Source organism: Gadus macrocephalus, chromosome 5, assembly GCF_031168955.1.
Source record: "Gadus macrocephalus chromosome 5, ASM3116895v1".
NCBI lineage: Eukaryota > Metazoa > Chordata > Actinopteri > Gadiformes > Gadidae > Gadus > Gadus macrocephalus.
The window spans coordinates 6,410,544-6,432,120 of record NC_082386.1 but is presented as its reverse complement, the minus strand read 5'-3'; the positions used below and the strand labels follow the sequence as shown (position 1 = coordinate 6,432,120).

At 45.0% G+C, this 21,577-nt stretch overlaps 3 protein-coding genes across 3 annotated transcripts; 1 reads left to right on the top strand and 2 right to left on the bottom strand.

Annotated features, from left to right (window-relative positions):
• Positions 1–435: 435 nt before the first annotated feature.
• Positions 436–4,832, bottom strand: ppp2r3c (protein phosphatase 2, regulatory subunit B'', gamma). Its single transcript, XM_060051876.1, has 13 exons — positions 4,691–4,832; positions 4,424–4,548; positions 4,071–4,175; positions 3,814–3,926; positions 3,220–3,317; positions 2,896–2,966; positions 2,659–2,791; positions 2,429–2,484; positions 2,264–2,339; positions 1,859–1,995; positions 1,514–1,651; positions 919–978; positions 436–800 (listed from the first exon to the last, which is right to left on the bottom strand). Exons 1-13 carry the CDS (start codon positions 4,758–4,760, stop codon positions 606–608), a joined length of 1,377 nt encoding a protein of 458 aa, XP_059907859.1. The 5' UTR covers positions 4,761–4,832; the 3' UTR covers positions 436–605.
• Positions 4,833–4,865: 33 nt separating this feature from the next.
• Positions 4,866–14,222, top strand: prorp (protein only RNase P catalytic subunit). Its single transcript, XM_060051871.1, has 10 exons — positions 4,866–5,520; positions 5,827–5,968; positions 6,612–6,846; positions 7,291–7,589; positions 7,736–7,783; positions 8,014–8,146; positions 10,912–11,016; positions 12,459–12,607; positions 12,974–13,172; positions 13,910–14,222. The coding sequence occupies exons 1-10, from the start codon at positions 5,187–5,189 to the stop codon at positions 14,036–14,038; spliced, it is 1,773 nt and encodes a 590-aa protein (XP_059907854.1). The 5' UTR covers positions 4,866–5,186; the 3' UTR covers positions 14,039–14,222.
• Positions 14,223–15,104: 882 nt separating this feature from the next.
• Positions 15,105–19,509, bottom strand: nfkbiab (nuclear factor of kappa light polypeptide gene enhancer in B-cells inhibitor, alpha b). Its single transcript, XM_060051878.1, has 6 exons — positions 19,109–19,509; positions 18,071–18,176; positions 17,146–17,356; positions 16,872–16,960; positions 16,063–16,338; positions 15,105–15,796 (listed from the first exon to the last, which is right to left on the bottom strand). The coding sequence occupies exons 1-6, from the start codon at positions 19,360–19,362 to the stop codon at positions 15,761–15,763; spliced, it is 972 nt and encodes a 323-aa protein (XP_059907861.1). The 5' UTR covers positions 19,363–19,509; the 3' UTR covers positions 15,105–15,760.
• Between the last annotated feature and the right edge of the window lie 2,068 nt (positions 19,510–21,577).

Below are 21,577 nucleotides of genomic sequence, written 5' to 3'. Positions count from 1 at the left end.
ATTATAACGTTGATGTATTAAAAAAACTACTTTTAATTGGTATTTGATGAAAGGTTTCTTAAATGGGGAAGAAATGTAAAACAGGTCTCACTGCGGTAAATTCACTGTTACTCGCTGAGCTTCTGACGCTAGATGGCGTTGTCTCAGGAACATGAGCCATCTACATTTTATTCTAGTCTCCCGCATAGTTCTGTACAACTTCACCGATGTGCTGGCACATAATTTGCGATGTAAGTTCAATCACAATGATCAAGGTTTGTGACTTATGACCATCAACAGGTTATTACCACAACCGTCGGGCTTCCCTCTGATTTCTACAGTGATGCGTTGAGTGTGGAACTGCCAAAATGTGTTTGTTCTTCAGTGTAAAGTTAAATAATAGCAAACTATAAGTCAGATAGAATAATAAAAACCAACAAAGTATCAAACACACAATAGTGATAAAACAGCACACTTTATATATACAGTGTATAATGAGGCAATCAAAACGCCGGAATGAAACATAAACCATACAATAATGGTAACTTAACTTAAATATTCTAGTCTATACTCTCAACTCCCCCCCACTATATCCCCGCCCTGATCTCCCCCTTCCCACGGTGTCTTTAAGGGTCATCAAGGTCAAGGGCGCTGTTGCTGTCGTTGTCATTGGCGACCAGCACTTCTCTATTCTCATAGGTCCAGAAGCCGTTAAGGTCAATCAGGATGCTGGAGACCGTGTCGCCCTGGCAACTGTTCACCAGGTCCTGCAGGGTGATCTTGTAAGGGTCTTTAGGTTTCACCATGTCGAAGATCTCATCCTAAAAGACAGCAAAGGCCGGCACATTGGAAGATAAATGATTATTGAAATAAAACAGAGGTAGGATGCATGTTGTTATGGGTTGTACTTTGTTTGTGCGAGTGTGTGTGTGCGTGTACCTTGACATCCTGAAAGGAGATGACTTCCTGACCGTGAATCTTCATTTGCTCTTGGATGGCCTGGGGGTGAAACCGACGATCATGAATCTCTGATTGTGTATTCATTTTTTTTTATAAAGATTGAGCAATATAACTTTGCCTAGTGAGACCATCCAGATATTCAAGTTTGTGTTTCACAATAAATATCAGTCTTTGCTGGGATGCCATCGATTTTCAGGAGTGTTGTCTTACGCTGTTGACAAACCTACAGCCAATCGATTAAATAACTAACGCTCGTGCTCTCTTCGCATTTAATAATTCTGTGTGAGGAAAAGCCAGAACATTTCCTCCTCTCAGAAAAGACTGTACATTTCTGCTCTTCTTTAACAACGTTACTCAGTCTCTATTTTGCTCCTCCTACTGATCTGCAGAGAGAAATATACAGTAGGGATGGTCTCACAATGCTAGTCACTTCCATACATCTTGTTCACACTGACATTGTAGATGGGCCGACTATGTTACATAGATGATGGTTTACAATGTATAAAGGATTGGCTACACATTTTATTGATATTGCATTAGGCGTGTAGATATGTAGGTCTTAGGAGCCGGGTACCCTAAAGAAGTAGTTGAGGGAGAAGACAGTGAGGTATCCCTGGTTCTCCATGTCCAGCAGTTTAAAGATGTACTGCAGAGCTGCGGGCTCCTTCCGGTTCTCCAAGGCCAGCACAAAGTCCAGGTAGGTCTTGTAGTCCTAGGTGGGGGTGGAGGGCAAAGGGAACAATGGTAAGAACACAAATAGATGGGATAGGATATTAGCCACAGTTTTCTTACTGAAGTAGTTGATACGTAGCTCAAGAGCAAGCTTATTGAATTTGATTGAGGGCCAGAGTTGCTTGATAATGGATTTAAGTTGAATCGACTGAAACAACGGGAATCTGGCTATGAAGCTTTGTGTCACCATTTCTCCATCGTAGGTGAGGCACTCCTGGTAGACGCGGTCCAGGAAGACGGCGGTCAGGGTGGCCGTGCCGTAGCGTGACAGCTCCTCCTTACTCAGCATGCCATTGTGGTCCTTGTCCAGATTCAGATACTGACCTGTCCACACACACACACACACACACACACACACACACACACACACACACACACACACACACACACACACACACACACACACACACACACACACACACACACACACACACACACACACACACACAGTTTCTGAATAATAATAATAAAATAAAAAGTACATTTCTATCATTGACCCCCAAACGATTTATTATATACTGTAAATGCTGACGTACTAATTCATAACTACGACAGGCATCGAAATAGACCGATGGCCAAGTTGTCCCCTCACCATAGACTCGAAGGGCAGACGGTGCAGAGAACCAGTTCGACTCTTGACTCTCCTTGGACAGCTCCTCGTCACGCAACTACAGACACAAGATGAGCGCTTATTGTCTGAAGGCCCATTACCAATAGATGCGTTTGTTTTTCACTGTTTCAGAAATCTGCAACTTACTTCCAGCAGGTCATCCAGAAAACTGCAGGCCAGGATGTCTTGGATCTTGATCTTTCCTGTAACACAATTACACTCAATTAACTTATTTACTCTTTCTATTCCTATGAATTTCTGCAGCTGCCAAATATTCAAATACATATGTCAGCCATTGGCTTGTGGCAGGTGCTCATGTTGGACCCTGCTTGCAGCCCAGGATATTTTTTTACTTTGAGTACAGATTTCCCTCTCACCCGTACGAAGGGGGTCCAGGAAGAAGAAAAACTTGCGCACTGCAGTGCAGACGTAGAATGAGTAGAAGGACTTCTCCAGGCCATCCAGCTGAGGCAGAGTGGGGATCAGCTCTAGGATATAGTTCTCTAGATCCTAGTGAGAGACAACAATATCTTCATTTTTTTGCAGATAATGATAGCCGTCACATTGAAATGCTGCCTTTCATGTTTTGCCTGATGTAACCAGCAGTTACGTACCGACTCTCTGAGGTAGCCCTGTCCTGCCACATCATACAGACTGAGACCGATCCGGGTCTGGTGCAACCACACTTAAAAGAGAAGTGAGAAAAGCCACCGCAAACACACCACACACACACACACAGAGATTATAATATGCAACAATAGATTCCATTCCAGAAATAACTTGCCATGGTTCTACATTCAAATGTGCACTGAGAATGTTTCAGTTATTATATACAGAGTGTAGTATAAATTATACTTCATCAAATGATTGCCAGAGCCCAGTATCATGTAAAGGGTGATGGATGGAAGGAGAATGAAAAGAATGCATTCCAGACAGACCTTTTCTCATGACGTAATTGAAGAACTGCATGATGGAAATCCTCCCATAGGGGTCACTGTGGAGCAGCTTGCCATACACCCTGGCTGTGAAGAATTGTCTGCAGGAGGACATAAGAAGAGATGGGTAGGTAAATACAAAGAGAAGGAGTAGGAAATCAATATTGCTACTCTAAATGCTCTGTAAACATACGTTTGGGTTAGACGGTGTAGACTCAAACCATTCAATTACACATTAGCCAAGTGTTAACATAAGAGCCAACAGACATTAATACCAAACTGAATAATAAGTCCATCATTGGGAAATGTATTTGTTTCTTCTAAAATAACATTGTAAAAAATTAAAATAGAAATGATCAGCTAAACGAGCCCAACTATTCCCCACCTGTCCCTATTGCCCACAGCACTGCAGACAGTAGCCCAAAAAAAAAAGAGAGAAATTATATCTATCCATATATCTATCCTATACATCTATATCTATCTATCTATAAATTAGGAATAAACATACTGATATTGCGATATTTGAGTGGTGCTGGATTTTCTATTTGGCTAACTTCTGAACAGTTTTGTTACATCCTGCTTATTTTCTTTACACACTTGCACTTAGGTCCAGCCTTCTCTCCAACCTTCAGGTAGGCCTCATAGCTGATCATGGCCTCCTCCCCTGACATTGGCGGTACTTGGTGCTTATCCAGGAGGAACCATAGATTCTGCATAAAACAATGAATGTGGCAGACAATTAATAGATGGACCAAACAGACAGAAATTCTTAAAGGATTTGAAACCACCCGATACAGAAACACAGTTGCACAAATAAACTTAAAACAAATAAGAGAGTATGCGAGAGTGAGTACCTGTAATTCCTCATTGTCTAGCAGCTCTCTGCTCTTCCTCTGTAAAAACACAGCCCTGGACTCCTCTCTCAGCTTCTGGAGCAGGACCTCATCCTCCGCCGGCAACTGCTCAGAACAAACGTCTTGTTTGTGGTAATCAATACTATATATATATATATGCACACACATACATATATATATACACACACACACACATCAAGATATATAGATAAAACATATATATATGATTGCAATTGTAAACATCAATAATTATCTAAGTTGTTACAATACAAAATGTGAACGTTTTGTCTAAATTATACACATAATTTAGCATAAATATGATGTAACATAAAGTAAATGTTGGCTAAGGTTACCCTGTAGTAGAAGCGAGGAATCTTCTTATAGGAGCTGTCTCTGTTGCTTCCTGCTTTCCACTCCGAATAGTACTTGGTGAAAAGCTCTGTTTCTTCTGCTTTCTTTTCGTCTTCATTCCTCTCATCTGCTCCAGAATAGAGACGCATGTATTAATACAGTAATACAGAGCATTACAAAGGATTACTCTCATAAATGAGAAGTCTGCAGTAGCTGGCAAGTCAACTTCTCGTTAGGTTGTTGGCTGGTAGCTTGATATTTGCCCTTACCTTTACGAGTAGAGTTAGCTAATCTTCTTTTTAAAATATCCGACCAGTGAGTGGTTTTCTCATTGGCCATACTTTAATATAATCCAACCTCAAAAAGAGAACTGCAAACATATATGTTAGAGACTGATTCTACACAGTAGGTAAACACTGCAGCTGTCGCGTGTTGACGACGTCACGACGTGCGACGAAAACTCGTGTCAAGTTAAGTTGGGAGAATAATGAATTAGCGCATGATCTTGGATCGCAAGAGGACATGCTGGTTGGCATGACGGAGGACAATCGACACGTATCTTCTGCACATTTCATAATTATACTCGTCGTTTTCAAGTGATGTGCGGGCCGACCATAGGTTTTGACAGGTCAATACTGTGAGTGTGTCAAAGCTTGCAGTTCATGTGTGTCGGTCAACAGCGCAAAGTGTAGTGACCAATGTAATTAATGACTTACGTTTCTATATTCAGGAATAAGGTAGCTGGCCATAGGTTGACATCTGAAGATGGGTGCTACGTTCTTATTTCAAGCAAGATTGTGCCTTTATGGTCTTAGCCAAAGTTCAGGGATAATTCATCAGGGGAAAATGTGTGCACGAACTATGTGCACTAAAGGCATTAAACCTGGGGAACGAAAAAGCCCCCCCAGGAAAAATGATACAACTATCAGACAAACAGAAAGCTTCAAGGTCAGACAGATGCCTTCCTTCCCAACGTCGGTGTTCGCTGCTGGTAACGCTAAGAGGACAACAGAGATGCTGAAGAGAAAGACTGCTCTTGCATCCCTGGAGCAGGAGGATGCGGCAGGGGACCAGCCCAGAAGAAGAGGATTCAAAACAGGTAGAAAATCTACCTAGGAGGGAGCTCTAAGATCTCATCACCATCACAGAAGTCATGTGGCATAAAAGCCAACTACTGACTGAAATACAATTCAACAACCCACTTTTCAAATATCCATCCACAATTTTTCTAAATATATCATATGGAACGTAATTTTTGTCAATGAAATGCTTTTAGCTGAACACACAACAATTGGCCATTCACTCTGTTTATTATTGCCTACACATTAAACACACAGTCCTTCAGATAATTGGTTAATCGGATGTATGAAACGTATTGTACAACACTAGTGTTTGGTTTGTCCAGATGGGCTGGTGGCCCCTGATCGACCCCTCTCCCCCACCGAGTGGAAGAAGCAGCTGGAGGAGGCGCCGTGCAGTCCGGAGCGCTTTGACGTGCATATGATGACGTTACTGTTCAAGACCGGGGCAGAGCTAGACATTGCCAAGTGAGTCGGTAGTGTGTGTGTTTGTGTGTGTGGTTTCCATCATCTGTCCTAATATCAACATGCTATTGTTGAAGAATGGTTAGAGTTTCAGTTGTATTATTGCCATGGTTAGTTAGGACAGCCTCAGGGCATATTGGTCTGACCAATTTCTTCAGCGCTTGAAACTTGAAGATGCTGTAGAATACACTCAAATTATATAACAAAAGTCATTTGGCACAGCCATCCATCCAGCTAGCAGTGCGTGAAGTGCAGTGCACTGTGAGAATATCTGTTAGAACTGGACTGGGCCTGCCTCTGCATGAGCACATTTAGATTCAAGACCAATATGGGCATTTCTTCTGTGAGTGGTTTGGAGGATCCATCTTGCCTGTCAATCACAGGTGCGTGATTGACACACTGCCCAATGGCATAGAAATTGATCAGGGAGGGGGCTTGGTTTGTGTTGTTGAATAAAAATTCTTGCTCTCTCTTTACACCTATCAAATCTTACCTAAAGTGACCTTTTAAGCATTTGGTAAATGGTCACGATATAAAGGATCGATGTGTGTCTTATTTACACCCATGGATCCAGCGATCTTTTGAAATTGACAACCTCCACCAGCGAGTCTATTCAGCAACCTCCTCTTCCACGTTTACGCTAAAGGTCTCTGTTGACCTTTGTGGCCTTGGAGACGGGGACGATGTCCTACCAGCTGCTGCTGCAGTACCTGACGCTGTGTGTGAAGGGGGGGCACGACGCAGAGGCCCTGGACTGCTACCAGATCATGCGGGGGGCCTTCCCGGCGCTGGAGACGGGGGCCTCCAGCCTCTTCATCAAGGCCTTCAGCCGCACAGAGAGCTGGAGAGAGGCCCTGCCCATCCTGAGAGACATGAAGAAGGTCAGCTGCCCTGACACGGAGCAATGTGTCCTCGAGTTAGGGTCACACACACACACACGCACACACACGCACACACACACACACACATACACACAGGCATAATTGTGTAATTAGTCCCTGTTGCGGATCAAATTTTCCATGCCACGAATGCCCAGTATAAGTGAAAAGATGTGAGGATTACTAATGGTATATCTTTTTGTATTAATGAAATATTCTGGATAATATAAAAAAAAAAAAGCAGGGCAAAGAAGAATCCACAAATCGGTATAGACGCGGGTCGTGGTCGCTGGAGTGCACGCACGCGTTAAATGAAGCGGTCTGACAGCAGAGTCAAATGGCTCTGCTGGTGTAGCTCAAAGACCCCCCCACCCACTGTCATGCCGTCGCGGCTCCTCCACCTGCTGGTCCCCGACGGCGATGCCAAACCGGTCCCCTCCCCTCCAGGTCATCGCCCCGTCGACGCGCAACTACAGCGACATCATCAGCGGGGCCCTGCTGCACGGCGCCGCCGCCCCGGCCTGGCAGCTCTACGACGAGGTCCTGGGGGAGGGCCTGACCCCGCTGCCGGACACCTGGCGGGCGCTGTTCGAGGGAGGGGCGAGGGGCGGCCGTGCGGAGGACGAGGAGGGCATGTCCCCGGCGGAGTACGGAGAGAGATTGCTGGGCGTTCTGGGCTACATGAGGGACAACCAGGTGTACCCCGAGCGGAACCTCGCAGACGCCATCAAGACCTGGTTCCACAGGTAGGGGCGTGAGCGGGAGGCACGGGCGTGTAGCAGCTGGAGCATGTACCCTCTGCAGGATAGGGGCGGGGGGGGGAGGAACGGTTGTAACTTGTACCAACCTGTACTTGTAACTATCCCTCAACTCCTGTCTCTGCTTTCCACAGCCTTCCCGGGCACCATTGGAGAGGAGAATGGACCACAGTATCACCAAAGTAGGTTCCATTTGTTCCCATGTGGATGTGATCACAATATCATGAAAAGTGAACACAATTTCCTTCTGATTTGTTAAATTTTCACCCTTAGATTTAACTTGCTCTTGTATGTAATCGGCCTCAGCATGTTTTAAATCCCGTCATCATATATACCTAACTACTTTATAAAGGCCAAGTGTTTTGTTAGAGGAGGGTGCATGTGATCCTATGCGTGTTGTCTCTGTGTTCAGAGGTGTGTGCAAGGGGTGTGGGTCCGAGTTGGAGTCCATCCAGCTCACCCCAGAGGAGTACACGCACCTCGAGGCCCGCGTCATGGCTGACATCATCCAGGGGAAGGACGTCTTCCAGAAGACCACAGCCGAGGTAAGACAGACACAGACACACAGACACACAGACACACAGACACACAGACACACAGACACACAGACACACAGACACGCAGACACACAGACACACAGACACACAGACACACAGACACACAGACAGACACACAGACAGACACACAGACAGACACACAGACAGACACACAGACAGACGGACAGAGCAAGTGGCAGTTGTGAACCCCTGTTTGTGAAAGTGAAAGCTACTTAACGTGTAGTTCATGTTAGGTCGTTCGTCAATGGGAAAATGTGATATCTTTCTCGTAATGTAACAGCAAGCACTTTTTTTTCAATAAGAATCTCAATGGCTAGTTCATCTCCATGTCACTCATTTTGAGAGTTTGCGTTTGACAGTTTCATTCAATAAAGAGTTAAAAGGATTAGATATATTTGTCGTTGCGCTATCATTTTTATTATTTCTGCGGCTGGTTGTGAACCTCAAGCAATGGCGGCGCCCATAAAGAGAAATCTAGGGGTTCATAACGGAGTTGTATAAACCAATGGGTTTATTAATCTGTTTACAGTGTATGACAAGAAGCCTACACAAACAAAGCCCAATTTACTAGGCTGTATGCTGACTGTCTAACTTAGCACTTATCCAATGGAACTTTGGATAGCAGATTTCTCTACTTTGTAGAGTGAAACCCAATATGTTTGTTATTGTTAATAATAAAACGGATCAGAGCTGTGGGGAGGTGCTATTGGTAACCATGGTGTATTTGCATGCAACGTGCGTTCTGAAAAACCGCTGTTTCACTTTCTAAATGAACCATACTGCATCATTTCGACCCATCACTTTCTAAATGAACCATGTCCAACCGTTGCTTTCAGTCCATGTATATTTTTATCCCATAATGCTTAAAGCATCCCCTTAAAGTGTCGTCTTTTATCACGTGGAAACATACTGAGCAGTTTTCAACCAAGACCTTTTGGGTTGAAAGTTTAATGGATCTGGATAGCTCTGGATTGACTTAATATTAAGGCAAGGCAACTTATTTATATAGCACTTTTCATACACACAAGGAAATAATAAATAAAATAGATAAGTAAAAGAAAGCAAATGCAAGGTTACAAAGTGCATACAATTAAATAAAAGATGACATTTGAACAACATTTGAACAATTTCCCCAATTTCTTTCAATTTATTAAATAATAACTAGGTGTTCAATCATTCACTCATTCATGCTTTTTTTTATTTTATTACTTATGGCTTTTATTATAAGCAAACAAAACAAAGTTTCTTTCGATTTGTATCTCCCTCTGGCCTTAAACTCTCTCTCTCTCACACACACACACACACACACACACACACACACACACACACACACACACACACACACACAAGGAAATTCAGACTTTCACATCTAGCTCTCACTCCCCCCGATCTCTTTTGGCCTGGGCTGGGTGGGTGGCTTTGCTTGATGGAACTGCCGGTCGAGAAAACACGGGGCTTTCCAGCACGTTGAACTCCCATGTGATAAACGTCTCCAACAAACTCACCACAGCCATGCAGGCGGAATGGACGATGTGCGGGATACTCAGTCCAAAGTCTCATGTCTCAAACCCTGGTCTTGGGAGCAATACATGTGTGAGGAGAAGAATAAAGCATGTTATTTGTTTCAGGAGCACATGTGATGTGACACACATGGGTTTGGGGGGAGGCTAACTACGTTCTTTGTTGCAAAAGCATGACTGGATGCTTTCCTGACTCTTTCAACTCATGCACACACACACACACACACACACACACACACACACACACACACACACACACACACACAGCAGATTGACAGTAGAGGGAGACTGCTTCCTTTTCATCTAACCCAAGCTTAAACATGAGCTACAATGACACTGTCACAGGTTGACACGTCGGTCAAACAGACATGTTGCTTGAATTTTGGTTTGGGCGCAAGGCATGCTCTTAAAAGAGAGTGCTTTTGGAAGCCTGGAAGTTAACCAGACTGACCACTAAAAGAACCCAGCCCGGTTTGTAATGTTATTATAACATGCAGCGGAAAAGCAGATCTAAGCCATTAGTTAGAAAAGAAAGCAAGTTAGAATATATATGAACTTGGTATTTTGAATAACAGACAGTATCGTGTATGTGCTTGTAGGATTTTCATTTTATGGTTGCATTGTAAATGCAAGCATGAGCTGGATTTGCGGGTCCTTTGTTTATTATGTATATGCACTTGCATATGTATGTTTGTACAGTAGGCATTTTAGTGTGTGTATGCGTTTGTGTGTGTGTGTGTGTATGCGTTGTCTGACACGCATGCGTCTTTGTGTCTTAAGCAGTCACACAATCCCCAGTAGCACAATGAGGTAGTTTCACATATCGGCTCCGGAAAGTCCCTGGATAATTACACTGGATTTACTCTGTCACTCTCTATCTTCCGCTCTATGTCTCTCTATTTGTCCTTCTCTCATCATGTCTCGTCTCTGCCCTTCTATCTTGTTGTCCTTGTCTCCCCTCCCCCCCACCCCCCCCCCCCCACCTGTCTGCCTCAATTCATTTTTTGTGTGTTTTTTTGGGGGGGGGGGGGGGGGGGGGGCTGAAACATTGCACACATAGAGCTCAGACCTGTCTTGATGTCAACAGGTGTGTGTAGCCGTGCGTGTCGGTCTGCTCCTCACTCCCCCGGTCCCCCCTCGACTTTAAGCTTTTAAACCATGGTGTTTGCCAACAACATCAGATTGGACTGCAGTGTGAACCTCTTTCCTCTGTGACCTTCTGATGGTGTCTAGGAGCTGGAGAGCTTCAAAGCCTTTGTGAAGAGGAAGCCGGTGTTTGACGTGGTCGTGGATGGTCTGAATGTCGCAAACATCGTCAAGGGAAGGCAGTCTGAAATGGTACAAACACACAATCGCACACGGGAAAGGAACATTTGCAGAAACAGATGCACAAACACCTTTCCTTTGTACCTGGTTTTATAACACACACACACACACACACACACACACACACACACACACACACACACACACACACACACACACACACACACACACACACACACACACACACACACACACACATATTCTTACATGGTTTTAGTTATTTATTTTTTTGTTGGTCACATTTTGCATGAAACACACACACTAATACAGTCAATGATTTGCTGGAGTTGGACTCAAACGGAAATGCCAATATCCTGCAAACATCACCTATTAGGTCACTCATGCAATGTGTGGACAATCTTGCACTTTCCTGATAGTTTGTATAACTTTAACTCAAACTAGGATGCCCCTGACTAAAGATTTTCTTCGTCGACCCTCAGTCGTCATTTAAAGTCCTTAGTCCACTAATCATCATTACCATACAACTAAACACAACTTTATTAAAAGCAACAAATTGCGATAGAAATTAACCGTTGGTAAAACCAATGTATTGAAATGGCTGTATGGAGTTCATCCCGGGAGCGGTAAGTGTTAATGTCCGGAAGGTAAACCTTTATTGGCATGCAGGATGAGCCCCCCCATGCGTGTTGGTGGGGTTGATTTTTATAATTGTTTTACTCTTTGCTCCACTAATGAAAACGTAGACAACTAAGACTCTTCTAATGGACCAATGGTTAATCGAGTATTAGGGAGCATTCTTAAATCGGACAAACTTCCACAGATTCAGCTGCAGAATTAATTTAGCTCAACAAAAACGCCAAGTTTCCTGCTCATCCACTTTTGGGAGGAACTGCCAACTGTTATTGAAGTACAATGCAAATCAAATCATGTAATCTCGGGCAGAACATGATTTCCTGCGCATGCATATTGCCTCACACGCAAATCTGCCCCTATGTGTCAGAAAAAAGATGTTCCCAAATCAATTATGATACGGAACAAGTCTTTGTTCCATTGCAACAGGACACTTGTTATTCAAATTCTACGTGCCTTCTTCCTTTTCCTAATCCAGTATTTCCAGTCAATGTAGGGACTTTTCTGTAATTTGCACAATGACTCACACACACAAACGCACACAAGTGAGAAGGAAGAGATGAACAAATGTATTTCCCTGTCTAATGTTTATCGTAAATAACTGTCAAGTCCCTGGTCAGTTGCCCCACAGCAACACGGAAGTTCCCACAAGTGCTAAAATGAATCATAAGCGATTTAGTCATTTCACTCGACGGTCAATTAATTCCCAAACGATAAAAGTAATGGTTGGTTCCGTCCCTGGATTAGCTCGTTGAATTCAGTTTGTCTATGAGTTAGCTAAAGAGGTTTGGCTGTGGCTCAGCTGCAGATGTGTGGCGCTGACTGGTGTGTTTCTGGTCCTGTCTCCTGCGGGGGGGGTCCAGCTACTGGCGGTGGTGTGTGAGCTGGAGCGGCAGGGTCTGACCTCCCTGGTGCTGGGGAGGAAACACATGCTGCGGCCCTCCGCCTCCTGGGACCGCCGCAACATGGGCCTCATCCAGAAGAAGGCCCACTGCTTCTTCACCGAGAACACGTAGGCACACGGCAACGTCATACACCTCTTGAGGGGCCATAACAGACGCATAGTGCTTTCTGCTCATTTTTTAATTTTTTAATTCAAAATGGTTGATCCAATAGCCTACCAGCCTACCCAGTGGACTGTGGCAGATGTTGCTCATTTATCCATCATACATCTAGGTGGACACGCCCACTTATGGCGTCCGTAAAACGTCTTGTAATGGCACCTGGTGGCATGACATCACACCTTTTTAAGACATTTTTGGATGTGTACAAAGAGCCTGCAGTGTACACAAAGGCTAGCACCCTGTGTAGCACTTTTATTGACGTAGAATACCCACTGAGCTCCCGTGTGCCCCTCATGCCCTACGACAACCGCCAGCTCGGAGGACGACCCCTTCCTGCTGTACGCCACGCTGCATTCTGGGAACCACTGCCGCTTCCTGAGCCGCGACCTGATGCGCGACCACAAGGCCTGCCTCCCCGACGCCCTCACCAGGAGGCTCTTCTTCAAGTGGCAGCGCGGGCACCAGATGGTCATCCACGGCACCGTGGCCCAGGGCCGGCGGGTGGGCTTCCAGGTGAGGAGACGGGAGGAGGGGAGGTCATAGGAGGAGGGGAGGGGAGGAGATGGTGAGGGAGCAGAGTGGGGGGAGGGGGGGGGAGGCAAAGGGAGGAAGAGAGGGGGGGGGGAGTTGAGAGGATTAAGGATTTAAGCGGAGGAAGTGAGGGCAGGAAGGGGGGGGGGGGGGGGGGGGGGAAGGCAAAGGGAGGAAGTGAGGGACGGAGGAGTTGAGGGGAGGAGAGGAGATGGTGAGGGAGCAGAGTGGGGGGGGGGGGAGGCAAAGGGAGGAAGAGAGGGACGGAGGAGTTGAGAGGATTAAGGATTTAAGCGGAGGAAGTGAGGGCAGGAAGAGATGAGAGGGGAAAGAGGGAGGAGAGATGGAGGGGAGGGGGCTCTTTCAGGTGAGAAGGAGAAGTTTAGATGGGGAGGGGGGGAGAAGAGAGGGTCGTATAAAAGAACTTGACTAAAATGGAGTGTATGCCTAGGATGTGTGCTGTATGTATGATAAAGTCTAGGGAAATAAAGACGAGTATAACTGCAAGTGTGTGGAAAACAAGTGTTGCATAATATTTTTATAGCCGATTGCACAAATGACAAGTTGTGCCGAGATGGATAATATGTGAGATGGATAGTGTGTGAGATGGATAGTGTGTGAGATGGATAATGTGTGAGATGGATAGTGTGTGAGATGGATAATGTGTGAGATGGATAGTGTGTGAGATGGATAATGTGCGAGTTGAATCTGTGTTCCAGATGATTTCACCCTATGACACCATAGTCCAGAGCACTGGGGTCTCGTGGCACGTCCCGTACGATGACTCTGTAGACAGGAGCAGCTACGAAGTGCCGCAGAGTTGGCTGTGTCTGACCAACAAGCCCTGAAGGGATCTGGACAGGCACCTCAGTCCACCACCATGTTGTTCCATCTTATCATGTTCTCCATTTGATTTGATTTGACGGGTCCTTTCTTTGCGTTTTCCTTTGTAACAGACGGAGGTGTTTACGCAGTATTCTGATGTTTACCCTTAAGTTAATATGTAAATAAAATGAACAATTCTGCCATGTTGACATTATCATTTTATTTATAATACCTTTATTTTACCTGTAGCAATGAATTTAAGTTTAACCATGATAGAATACTAGTTTGATATTGGTGACAAAAATGCCCAACAATCAGGAGCCAAAGAAGACAATAGTTTCAAATATTTACATTACCTTTTTTTTTTTTTCATTGCTGCTCAGCAAGATTATCGTTGCTACATCTGCTAAAGCAAATAAAATCCTGCGTCTATACATTTTCAAATCCTTATTGGGTTCAAGCTTGTCGGCACAAATACCATTATTACAATTTTTAGGTGCACTTTTATTTTAAGGCAATTAAGTTGTGTAACATCGAACACGAACACACACACACACACACACACACACACACACACACACACACACACACACACACACACACACACACACACACACACACACACACACAGAGAGAGAGGACTGAGCCCCCCCCAGCCCCACGAGGCAGACAGGCAGCAGGGACCAGCCAAATGCTTTTGTTTTGGGAATTTCCTGTTGCTCAGGCCCACCCCTCCCCTCCCCTCCCCTCCTCTGTACTTCCTCATTCAATTTGCGGAATGTGCGAACGGCTCCCTACGAACGGCTACCTTATATGTTCTCTCTAGACTCACACCCTGGCCAGAGTACTTTCCGTCCATTTACGTGAAAGATGAGGAATAGGGGAACTAACACCAATAAATAACTTTTCTGTTATTTAAGTGAAAGGAAAAAAAACATCACTGACGGAAGAACTGACAGCTGGCCAAAACCGGTCACGAGAACACATTTTTCCGTAGATGGAAACGCTGATACAGCCCCCTGTTCATGCCCCGACATAAAAACCTGCCAGACACGCGTTAAAAGAAAAAGGACACGGCACGCGTAAAGCTTGAGTTAAATACATGTGTTTAATTTACCATGGTGTGCTGGACTGTTCCGTTGCATGACATTTACAACCTGCTCGACTGTACACCTTCACAGCTTCCGTTAAAAAATACATCTTTGTATACACAGCCATTTACAATATCGTACAACATGGTTGTTGCCGTTACATATTTCGTGTGGACTTATGCTAAGTGATTTTGGTTGTTCTATTCACCCTCCCCCCACACACCCAAGTGTGCAAACTTTAAATGTGTTATGTGAGCAATCCACTTATGGCAGAACAAAATATCCCCTCCCCGTTCAGTCGACATGTAGTACGTCTTCATTCAGACCCTCACTGCGTGTCGGGAGACCCCAGCCGTCCACCACAACCCGTCAATGTGTTTGTTGACGAGTCCGTCCGTCTGTCCTATCGCCAGGTCCCCTGACTGCCGATCATCTAGTCTGTGGAGAACCTCTCCGGTGGGGGTGCCTAGTCCATCGCTCAAGCCCCCCCTCTCGGCCATCACGTCAGCAGGGGGTCGGGGGGGGGAAAGTGAATGCGATGTGACCGGTGGTGTTTAGTCTCCCATTGTAATCATCGCCATTGTTTTCTTCATGGCGGTCTCCTCCTCCTACTGCCTCGCTGGCGGCTTCCTGTGTCTCTCTGCTGGGTTCTGCTTAATGTCCGTTCCACTGGATGTCATCGTAGCCCACCTTGAGAGAGAAGAACGGATTGGAAGAACGGTTAGAGACCCCGCTCCATCTGTCAGTGACCTCTGTTCAAGAACTACCGTGTGGTCCGTCAATAAATAAATCGTAGAATAATCTGACGTCAAAATATAATTTTTTTTTTCCAATTATTTTATCTATTATAAAAATCATCTTTTTGAATACTTTATCGTGGGGCGGGCCGGCGTCAGAATGAGCAGACAGTTAACTCCTCCACAGTCGTCAGTTTTTCTATCGTCTCCTCCACCCACCTCCTCGTCCGTCGGTCCGTCCTCCTCCTCCTTCTCGCCCTCGTCCTCGCTGTCCTCCGGCTCGCTGTCGGGCAGCTCCCGGAGCGACGGGTCCGTCAGCGGGAACAGGGCGTTCCGGATGTCGTCGTCGTGGCGACCGTAGGTCAGGTGGAAGGGAGAGAAGCCTCCGTAGGAGACGTGGTTGGGGTCGGCCCCGCCCCTTAGCAGCAGCCTGACCAATGAGAGGCTCTGCAGGTCCACGGCAAGATGCAAAGCGCTGCGACCGTTGCACTGCTCCTGTGGAGGTGGACGGGCGGTGTTGTATTAGTACACCATCAACAGAGAGGGGCGCTGTTTACCGTTGGAGTATGTACACTACCGTTCAAAGGTTTGAGGTCACCCAAACAATTTCATGTTTTCCATGAAAACCCACACTGTTGTTTTCAGCTGTGCTAAAGTAATTGCACAAGGGTTTTTCAATCATTATTAGATTAGAAAATGTGCCTTTTAACACAATTAACTAAACAAGGTACCATTAGAACACAGGAGAGATGGTTGCTGCAACGGGCCTCTGTGCACCTAGATATTCCATAAAAAATCTGCAGTTTCCAGCTAGATAGTAATTTACCACATTAACAATGTCGACTCACTGTATTTCTGATTCATTTAATGTTATCTTCATTGAAAAAACAGTGCTTTTGTTCAAGAAATAAGGACAATTCGAGTGACCCCAAACTTTTGAACGGTAGTGTATATGTGCTAGTGGCAACTACAGGTTAACCCCCCCAAAAAATGAACAGATGAATATACAGTTGGATTAATTGGGTTACCTGCGCGTTAATGTCAGCCCCTAGCGCCACAAGGCTCTCCACCAATGAGAGAAAACCATGAACACAGGTAAGGTGGAGGCAATTCAGACCTGCAGGGGACAAACGCATACAGAATTGCAATTAGTGCGGTTACATTTTGAAAAGGGTATGATTGAAAAGTTTCTTCCTCTGGATAAGCTGATTGTACTACTAGAGCGTAGACCCACAAACACCGGCTGGAGTCAATGTGCTGGGCAGAACGTCAGAGAAGAAATAAAACGGTTACAATGCGTACCCTTGTAGTTGCAGGTGGAAATGACCTTTCGTAACTGCTCCGACGGACAGTTCTGTGTGAGGACGCTGAAGCAAAGCAGGTTGCCACCACGACAGGCGATGTGAAGGGCCGTGTCCCCTCTGTCGTCCACCGCCGTGGGGTCGGCGCCCGCCAACAGGAGCCGCTCACACACGTCGGCTTGGCCTGTGATCACCGCTAGGTGGAGGGGAGTCTGGAGGTTCAAAGAGAGGAACGCAGCTTTAAACCTGCACTCTATCACCTTACTGCTGCGGTTATTTAAACCTGCAGTATGTCACCTTACTGCCGCGGTTATTTAAACCTGCAGTATGTCACCTTACTGCCGCGGTTATTTAAACCTGCAGTATGTCACCTTACTGCCGCGGTTATTTAAACCTGCAGTATGTCACCTTACTAATGCGGTTATTTCAACCTGCAGTATGTCACCTTACTACTGCAGCTATTTAAAGCTGCAGTATGTCACCTTACTACTGCAGCTATTTAAAGCTGCACTAGGTCACTTTTCTACTACACCTATTTAAAGTTGCACTATGTCCCTTTTTGAACTGCAGCTATTTAAACATGCCCATATGTCATTTTTCCTACCGCAGCTATTTAAAAATGCACATATGTCACTTATCTACTGCAGCTTTTTATTCCATTAAAATATATCCCGACCATAACATTTCTCAAAAAGGTCCATTTCATTTTGGTCCATTTTCGCCACCGCCATGGGACAATCTGAGGATAGTTTCCTCAGAAAATGATATAGCTATACTATAGCTACAACTGAAGCCATTAGGATTGCTAATGCAACAACTTGCATAGTGCAGATTTAACTATTACACACACAAAGACGGATAAACACAGAAACACCCACACACCCACAAACACTAGCATATACACACACACGGACACACACACACACCTGTCTCAGGATGTTCTGTGTGTTGAGGAAGTGCGTGTTCCTCGATGAATCTATCATGTTTTTTATATAATCCTTGGCCTCGTGGATGATTGAGAGGTGGAGCAGCCTGCACAGACAAAAGGGACAGACGTCAAATGTTTGCTCAATTTGAATACATTTTGAAAAGTGAAATGCAAATGTGTGGTAACGAACCTGGATATAAGAAAAAAAAAATCCTATTCTTCTATCCTCAACAAGCAAGTCAAGTAATAAAAGTGTCATCTGCCTAACTAAAGTGTTGCACTTCAATTTACTATGCAATTGTTTTCTGTGTGGACAGAAAGCGTGTCAGGCACAAGATCAGATGGAGGCTGTTGCTAAGCATTTGAAGCTTATATGTGCACACCGAAGATTAGATTTCAGTTTAGAGGCTATGCAAATTGCAGAAGGGATGAAATGGAGGAAGTTTAAAATGTGAAAGAAAACCAATAGTTACAACATATAGGCCCAGATAGGTCTGATGATGTGTCTTTGCATTAGCAAAAATGAATAAAAGTCCAATATAGATATGTTGATAATCCCTCAGGGATACATGTATTTTTAGATTCACTGTATTTATCTTGCTTCCTTACATATGCAGTCGGGCACGCGCGTTCGTTGGATTGCTCGGCGCGGGCGGCGCGCCTGGGACTTTCCCAGGCAGCTGAGTTTGACCCGCGGCCATAGTAGATTCCGTTCTGATAATAGTCTTTTGTTTACGTCCGATTCCGCAGTGACTGGCTACAACCAAATATATTTTAAAAAATCCGCAAGAGTTCCTGCCATTGTTAACCCCGTAACAGAAGGTGAAAGGCCGTTGTGAATAAACCATTCCTACTATAAGCCCAGTACTTTGTATCATGACAAGGAGGAGGAGGATATTATTCGGAACAGGGAAAGGATCATATTACCATCCAAGGCCTGCTATTGCTAGTGCAACTCTAGGCATAGCCAGACCCGGGGACTATTCAATAGCTAGCCACACTACGAAGCGAGATCGTATTAGTTTAGTACACTTACGTGTCTCCGTCCTCCGTGATCTGCTCTCTCCATTTGTGTTCATCTCCGGTGACCGAAGTTGGTTGTTTCTGCTGTGGCCGCGAGCACTCGACCCGTAGCTGGGTGAGCTCGGCCGTCACCGCCTGGTACTCCTCGTCCTTCAGCGAGTCTAGACCGCTGTCTAGCCGATCCTCCGTCGTCCCCACTCCCGACTTGGCTTCTTTTGCATCCCCCCCGATGTAGTCCATTTGGGAGAATACGCGGTCCAGGTCCATGGTGAGGGTTTAACACGATGCGCTGCTGTTCGTTTTAGATCCTACTGGAGTTTTGAGTCAGCCAGTCTGGAAATGCCCTGCTGCTGCCGATGTGTGTGCGTGTGTGGTTGTGTGTGTGTGTGTGGTTAGACACAGGGGCGGAGCTAAAGCATCGAGGGGATTTCCAGAAAGCTGTCACTTATAATAACACGGCATACAGACTGCTGTCTCCAAGAGCAACGTTGCCAGATTGGGCCAGATTTCCCATCCAATCTGGCAGCCAGGGTTGCCAAATTGAGCGGGAAATCTGGCCCAATCTGGCAACACTGTCCAAGAGGGGATTTCTATTGAGATACACATTGATAGATAGATATGAGGCTGCTTAAATTATAAAACGATGAAAAGTTGGATTAATTTGCTGGCACGTTTCACGGTTCAAAGGTCCGGTTATTCCCTTCAGGCACTTTTCTTTTGTGTGATCGCAAGACCAAAGAAAAACGTTTATCTTTTCCCCTTCATAGCCTTCTAAGGAGGATATAACTGAAGATTATGAGTCTTTCGATGTTTAAGGCTTATTGAAAGTCATTCTAAAGTATTTTTTAATGAATAATCATAATAATGGGGATGAAGAAAGTGATGATAATTAGAATATGCATCTAAAGGAAATTGGTGCATGAAACATAAGAGCTGAATTGTGTCACTGCATTTTTTGCAATGCAGCCTGCATGCAGTTTCACAACAAGGTATGGGATTACCATCATGACTAGATTAAGATTGTTAACTTCCATTGAAATTCCCGTTATCTCCATATCAATCAAATACCTAACACATGACTTTGTTAAAAACAATGTAATGATTCACATTGTGATTCATCACATTGTAGAAATGTAGAGATGCAAATATAGCAGGAAGGAAAGTCCAGGGATTGTATCTGGGTTCTTCTGTGATACCAGTTCAACCAGTTACCCCCTCCTTCTTGGGTTTTACCCATTATTAGGAATGGTATCTAGAATATGTGCACAATCATGATGAGGGCATTTGTAAAATGCATTCTGTCAATGTAATGTGAAAGATAGAAAATGTTTGTAGTCTATATGACTATTTCGATTCCTTTTCCAATTCTGTAATATCTCCGGTGCCCGTGTGTGTGTGTGTGTGTGTGTGTGTGTGTGTGTGTGTGTGTGTGTGTGTGTGTGTGTGTGTGTGTGTGTGTGTGTGTGTGTCTGTGTGTGTGTGTGTGTGTGTGTGCGGTGTGTGTGTTTGTCCTTCTCTTAAACAGGGCTATCTGATAACTAATCCATCATTGTGGTTGGAAATAGGTGACACTAAGCATGATTCTTCTCAATCTAAGTAAACTACTTTAGCCTACAGAAACCTCAAACAACAGTTTCGGTTTGGCCTACACAAGAAGTCCCACCGACTCCAATCTGCTCACCGCCTACAAGATCGCCTTCAAGCATAGACAGCACATGTGATAGGGCATAATGTCACATGAGTAATTACGTCTGTCCCACACCTAGTGGGAGGCCTCTCTGAGGCTTCAGGATGGGGAGTGTCTGTGCGGTGAATGATGACGGTGAGCAGGGTGGGCCGCACACTAGCGGGGTAAAAGAAGGGGAGACACTGTGGGTGTATCAAAACGAGCCTTTGCACTTTGGAGCCCAAAGATTCGGTAAAATAAAGGCGACCACGAAATATAATCTGAGCAGAATGAAAATCGTGCGCCTATACAACCACTACCACTTTGGTCCACTAGATGGCGCCAGACGTTCATTCTACTGATTTTGATGGTAGAACTCCCAAGTCTTTCTCTTCTAGTGCACACGGACAGTTGATCGTGTTTCGGCTTTTGACCGGAATTTTATTTAAAAGAGTAAATAAATACTAAAATTGAATCAAGTATCTATACAGGTCAAAACAAAATTAAACATAACCTTTGTGGCATTGTATAATTCCCAATAGTCCTATAAATCCGACACGGCCTGTGGAGGGCTTACAACGTCTTCAAATGAAAAGAAACCTCAAAATCAGCTCAAATTAGAACGTATTATTCTCAAAGGAGATCGAGTAGGCCTGTGACAAGTCCATGCCTGTGACCGGTGTGTCGTCGATAGGAGGAAAAAGCTCTACTGTCCAGAAGAGCTGTCCGCCTCTCTGGGTGCTGAACCCGTCCTCATCTGAAACCCAGCAGAGACGTCCAGCATCTTGCCTCACGCATTTATGATCCTTATGGCCA

What these genes read in the sequence shown, in the direction of transcription:
- ppp2r3c (XM_060051876.1), bottom strand. Translation starts at nt 4,760, where the DNA reads ATGGCCAATGAGAAAACCACTCACTGGTCGGATATTTTAAAAAGAAGA. An exon ending in TTCTGGATGACCTGCTGGAA is followed by an intron (nt 2,340 to 2,428) that starts GTAAGTTGCAGA and finishes TTGTGTCTGTAG; the next exon opens with TTGCGTGACGAGGAGCTGTC. An exon ending in TCACCTACGATGGAGAAATG is followed by an intron (nt 1,652 to 1,858) that starts GTGACACAAAGC and finishes ACCCCCACCTAG; the next exon opens with GACTACAAGACCTACCTGGA.
- prorp (XM_060051871.1), top strand. Translation starts at nt 5,187, where the DNA reads ATGGGTGCTACGTTCTTATTTCAAGCAAGATTGTGCCTTTATGGTCTT. An exon ending in TCCAGAAGACCACAGCCGAG is followed by an intron (nt 8,147 to 10,911) that starts GTAAGACAGACA and finishes GATGGTGTCTAG; the next exon opens with GAGCTGGAGAGCTTCAAAGC. An exon ending in AGGGAAGGCAGTCTGAAATG is followed by an intron (nt 11,017 to 12,458) that starts GTACAAACACAC and finishes GGGGGGGTCCAG; the next exon opens with CTACTGGCGGTGGTGTGTGA.
- nfkbiab (XM_060051878.1), bottom strand. Translation starts at nt 19,362, where the DNA reads ATGGACCTGGACCGCGTATTCTCCCAAATGGACTACATCGGGGGGGAT. An exon ending in CACAGAACATCCTGAGACAG is followed by an intron (nt 17,357 to 18,070) that starts GTGTGTGTGTGT and finishes TTGAACCTCCAG; the next exon opens with ACTCCCCTCCACCTAGCGGT. An exon ending in GGGCTGACATTAACGCGCAG is followed by an intron (nt 16,339 to 16,871) that starts GTAACCCAATTA and finishes CCACCTCCACAG; the next exon opens with GAGCAGTGCAACGGTCGCAG.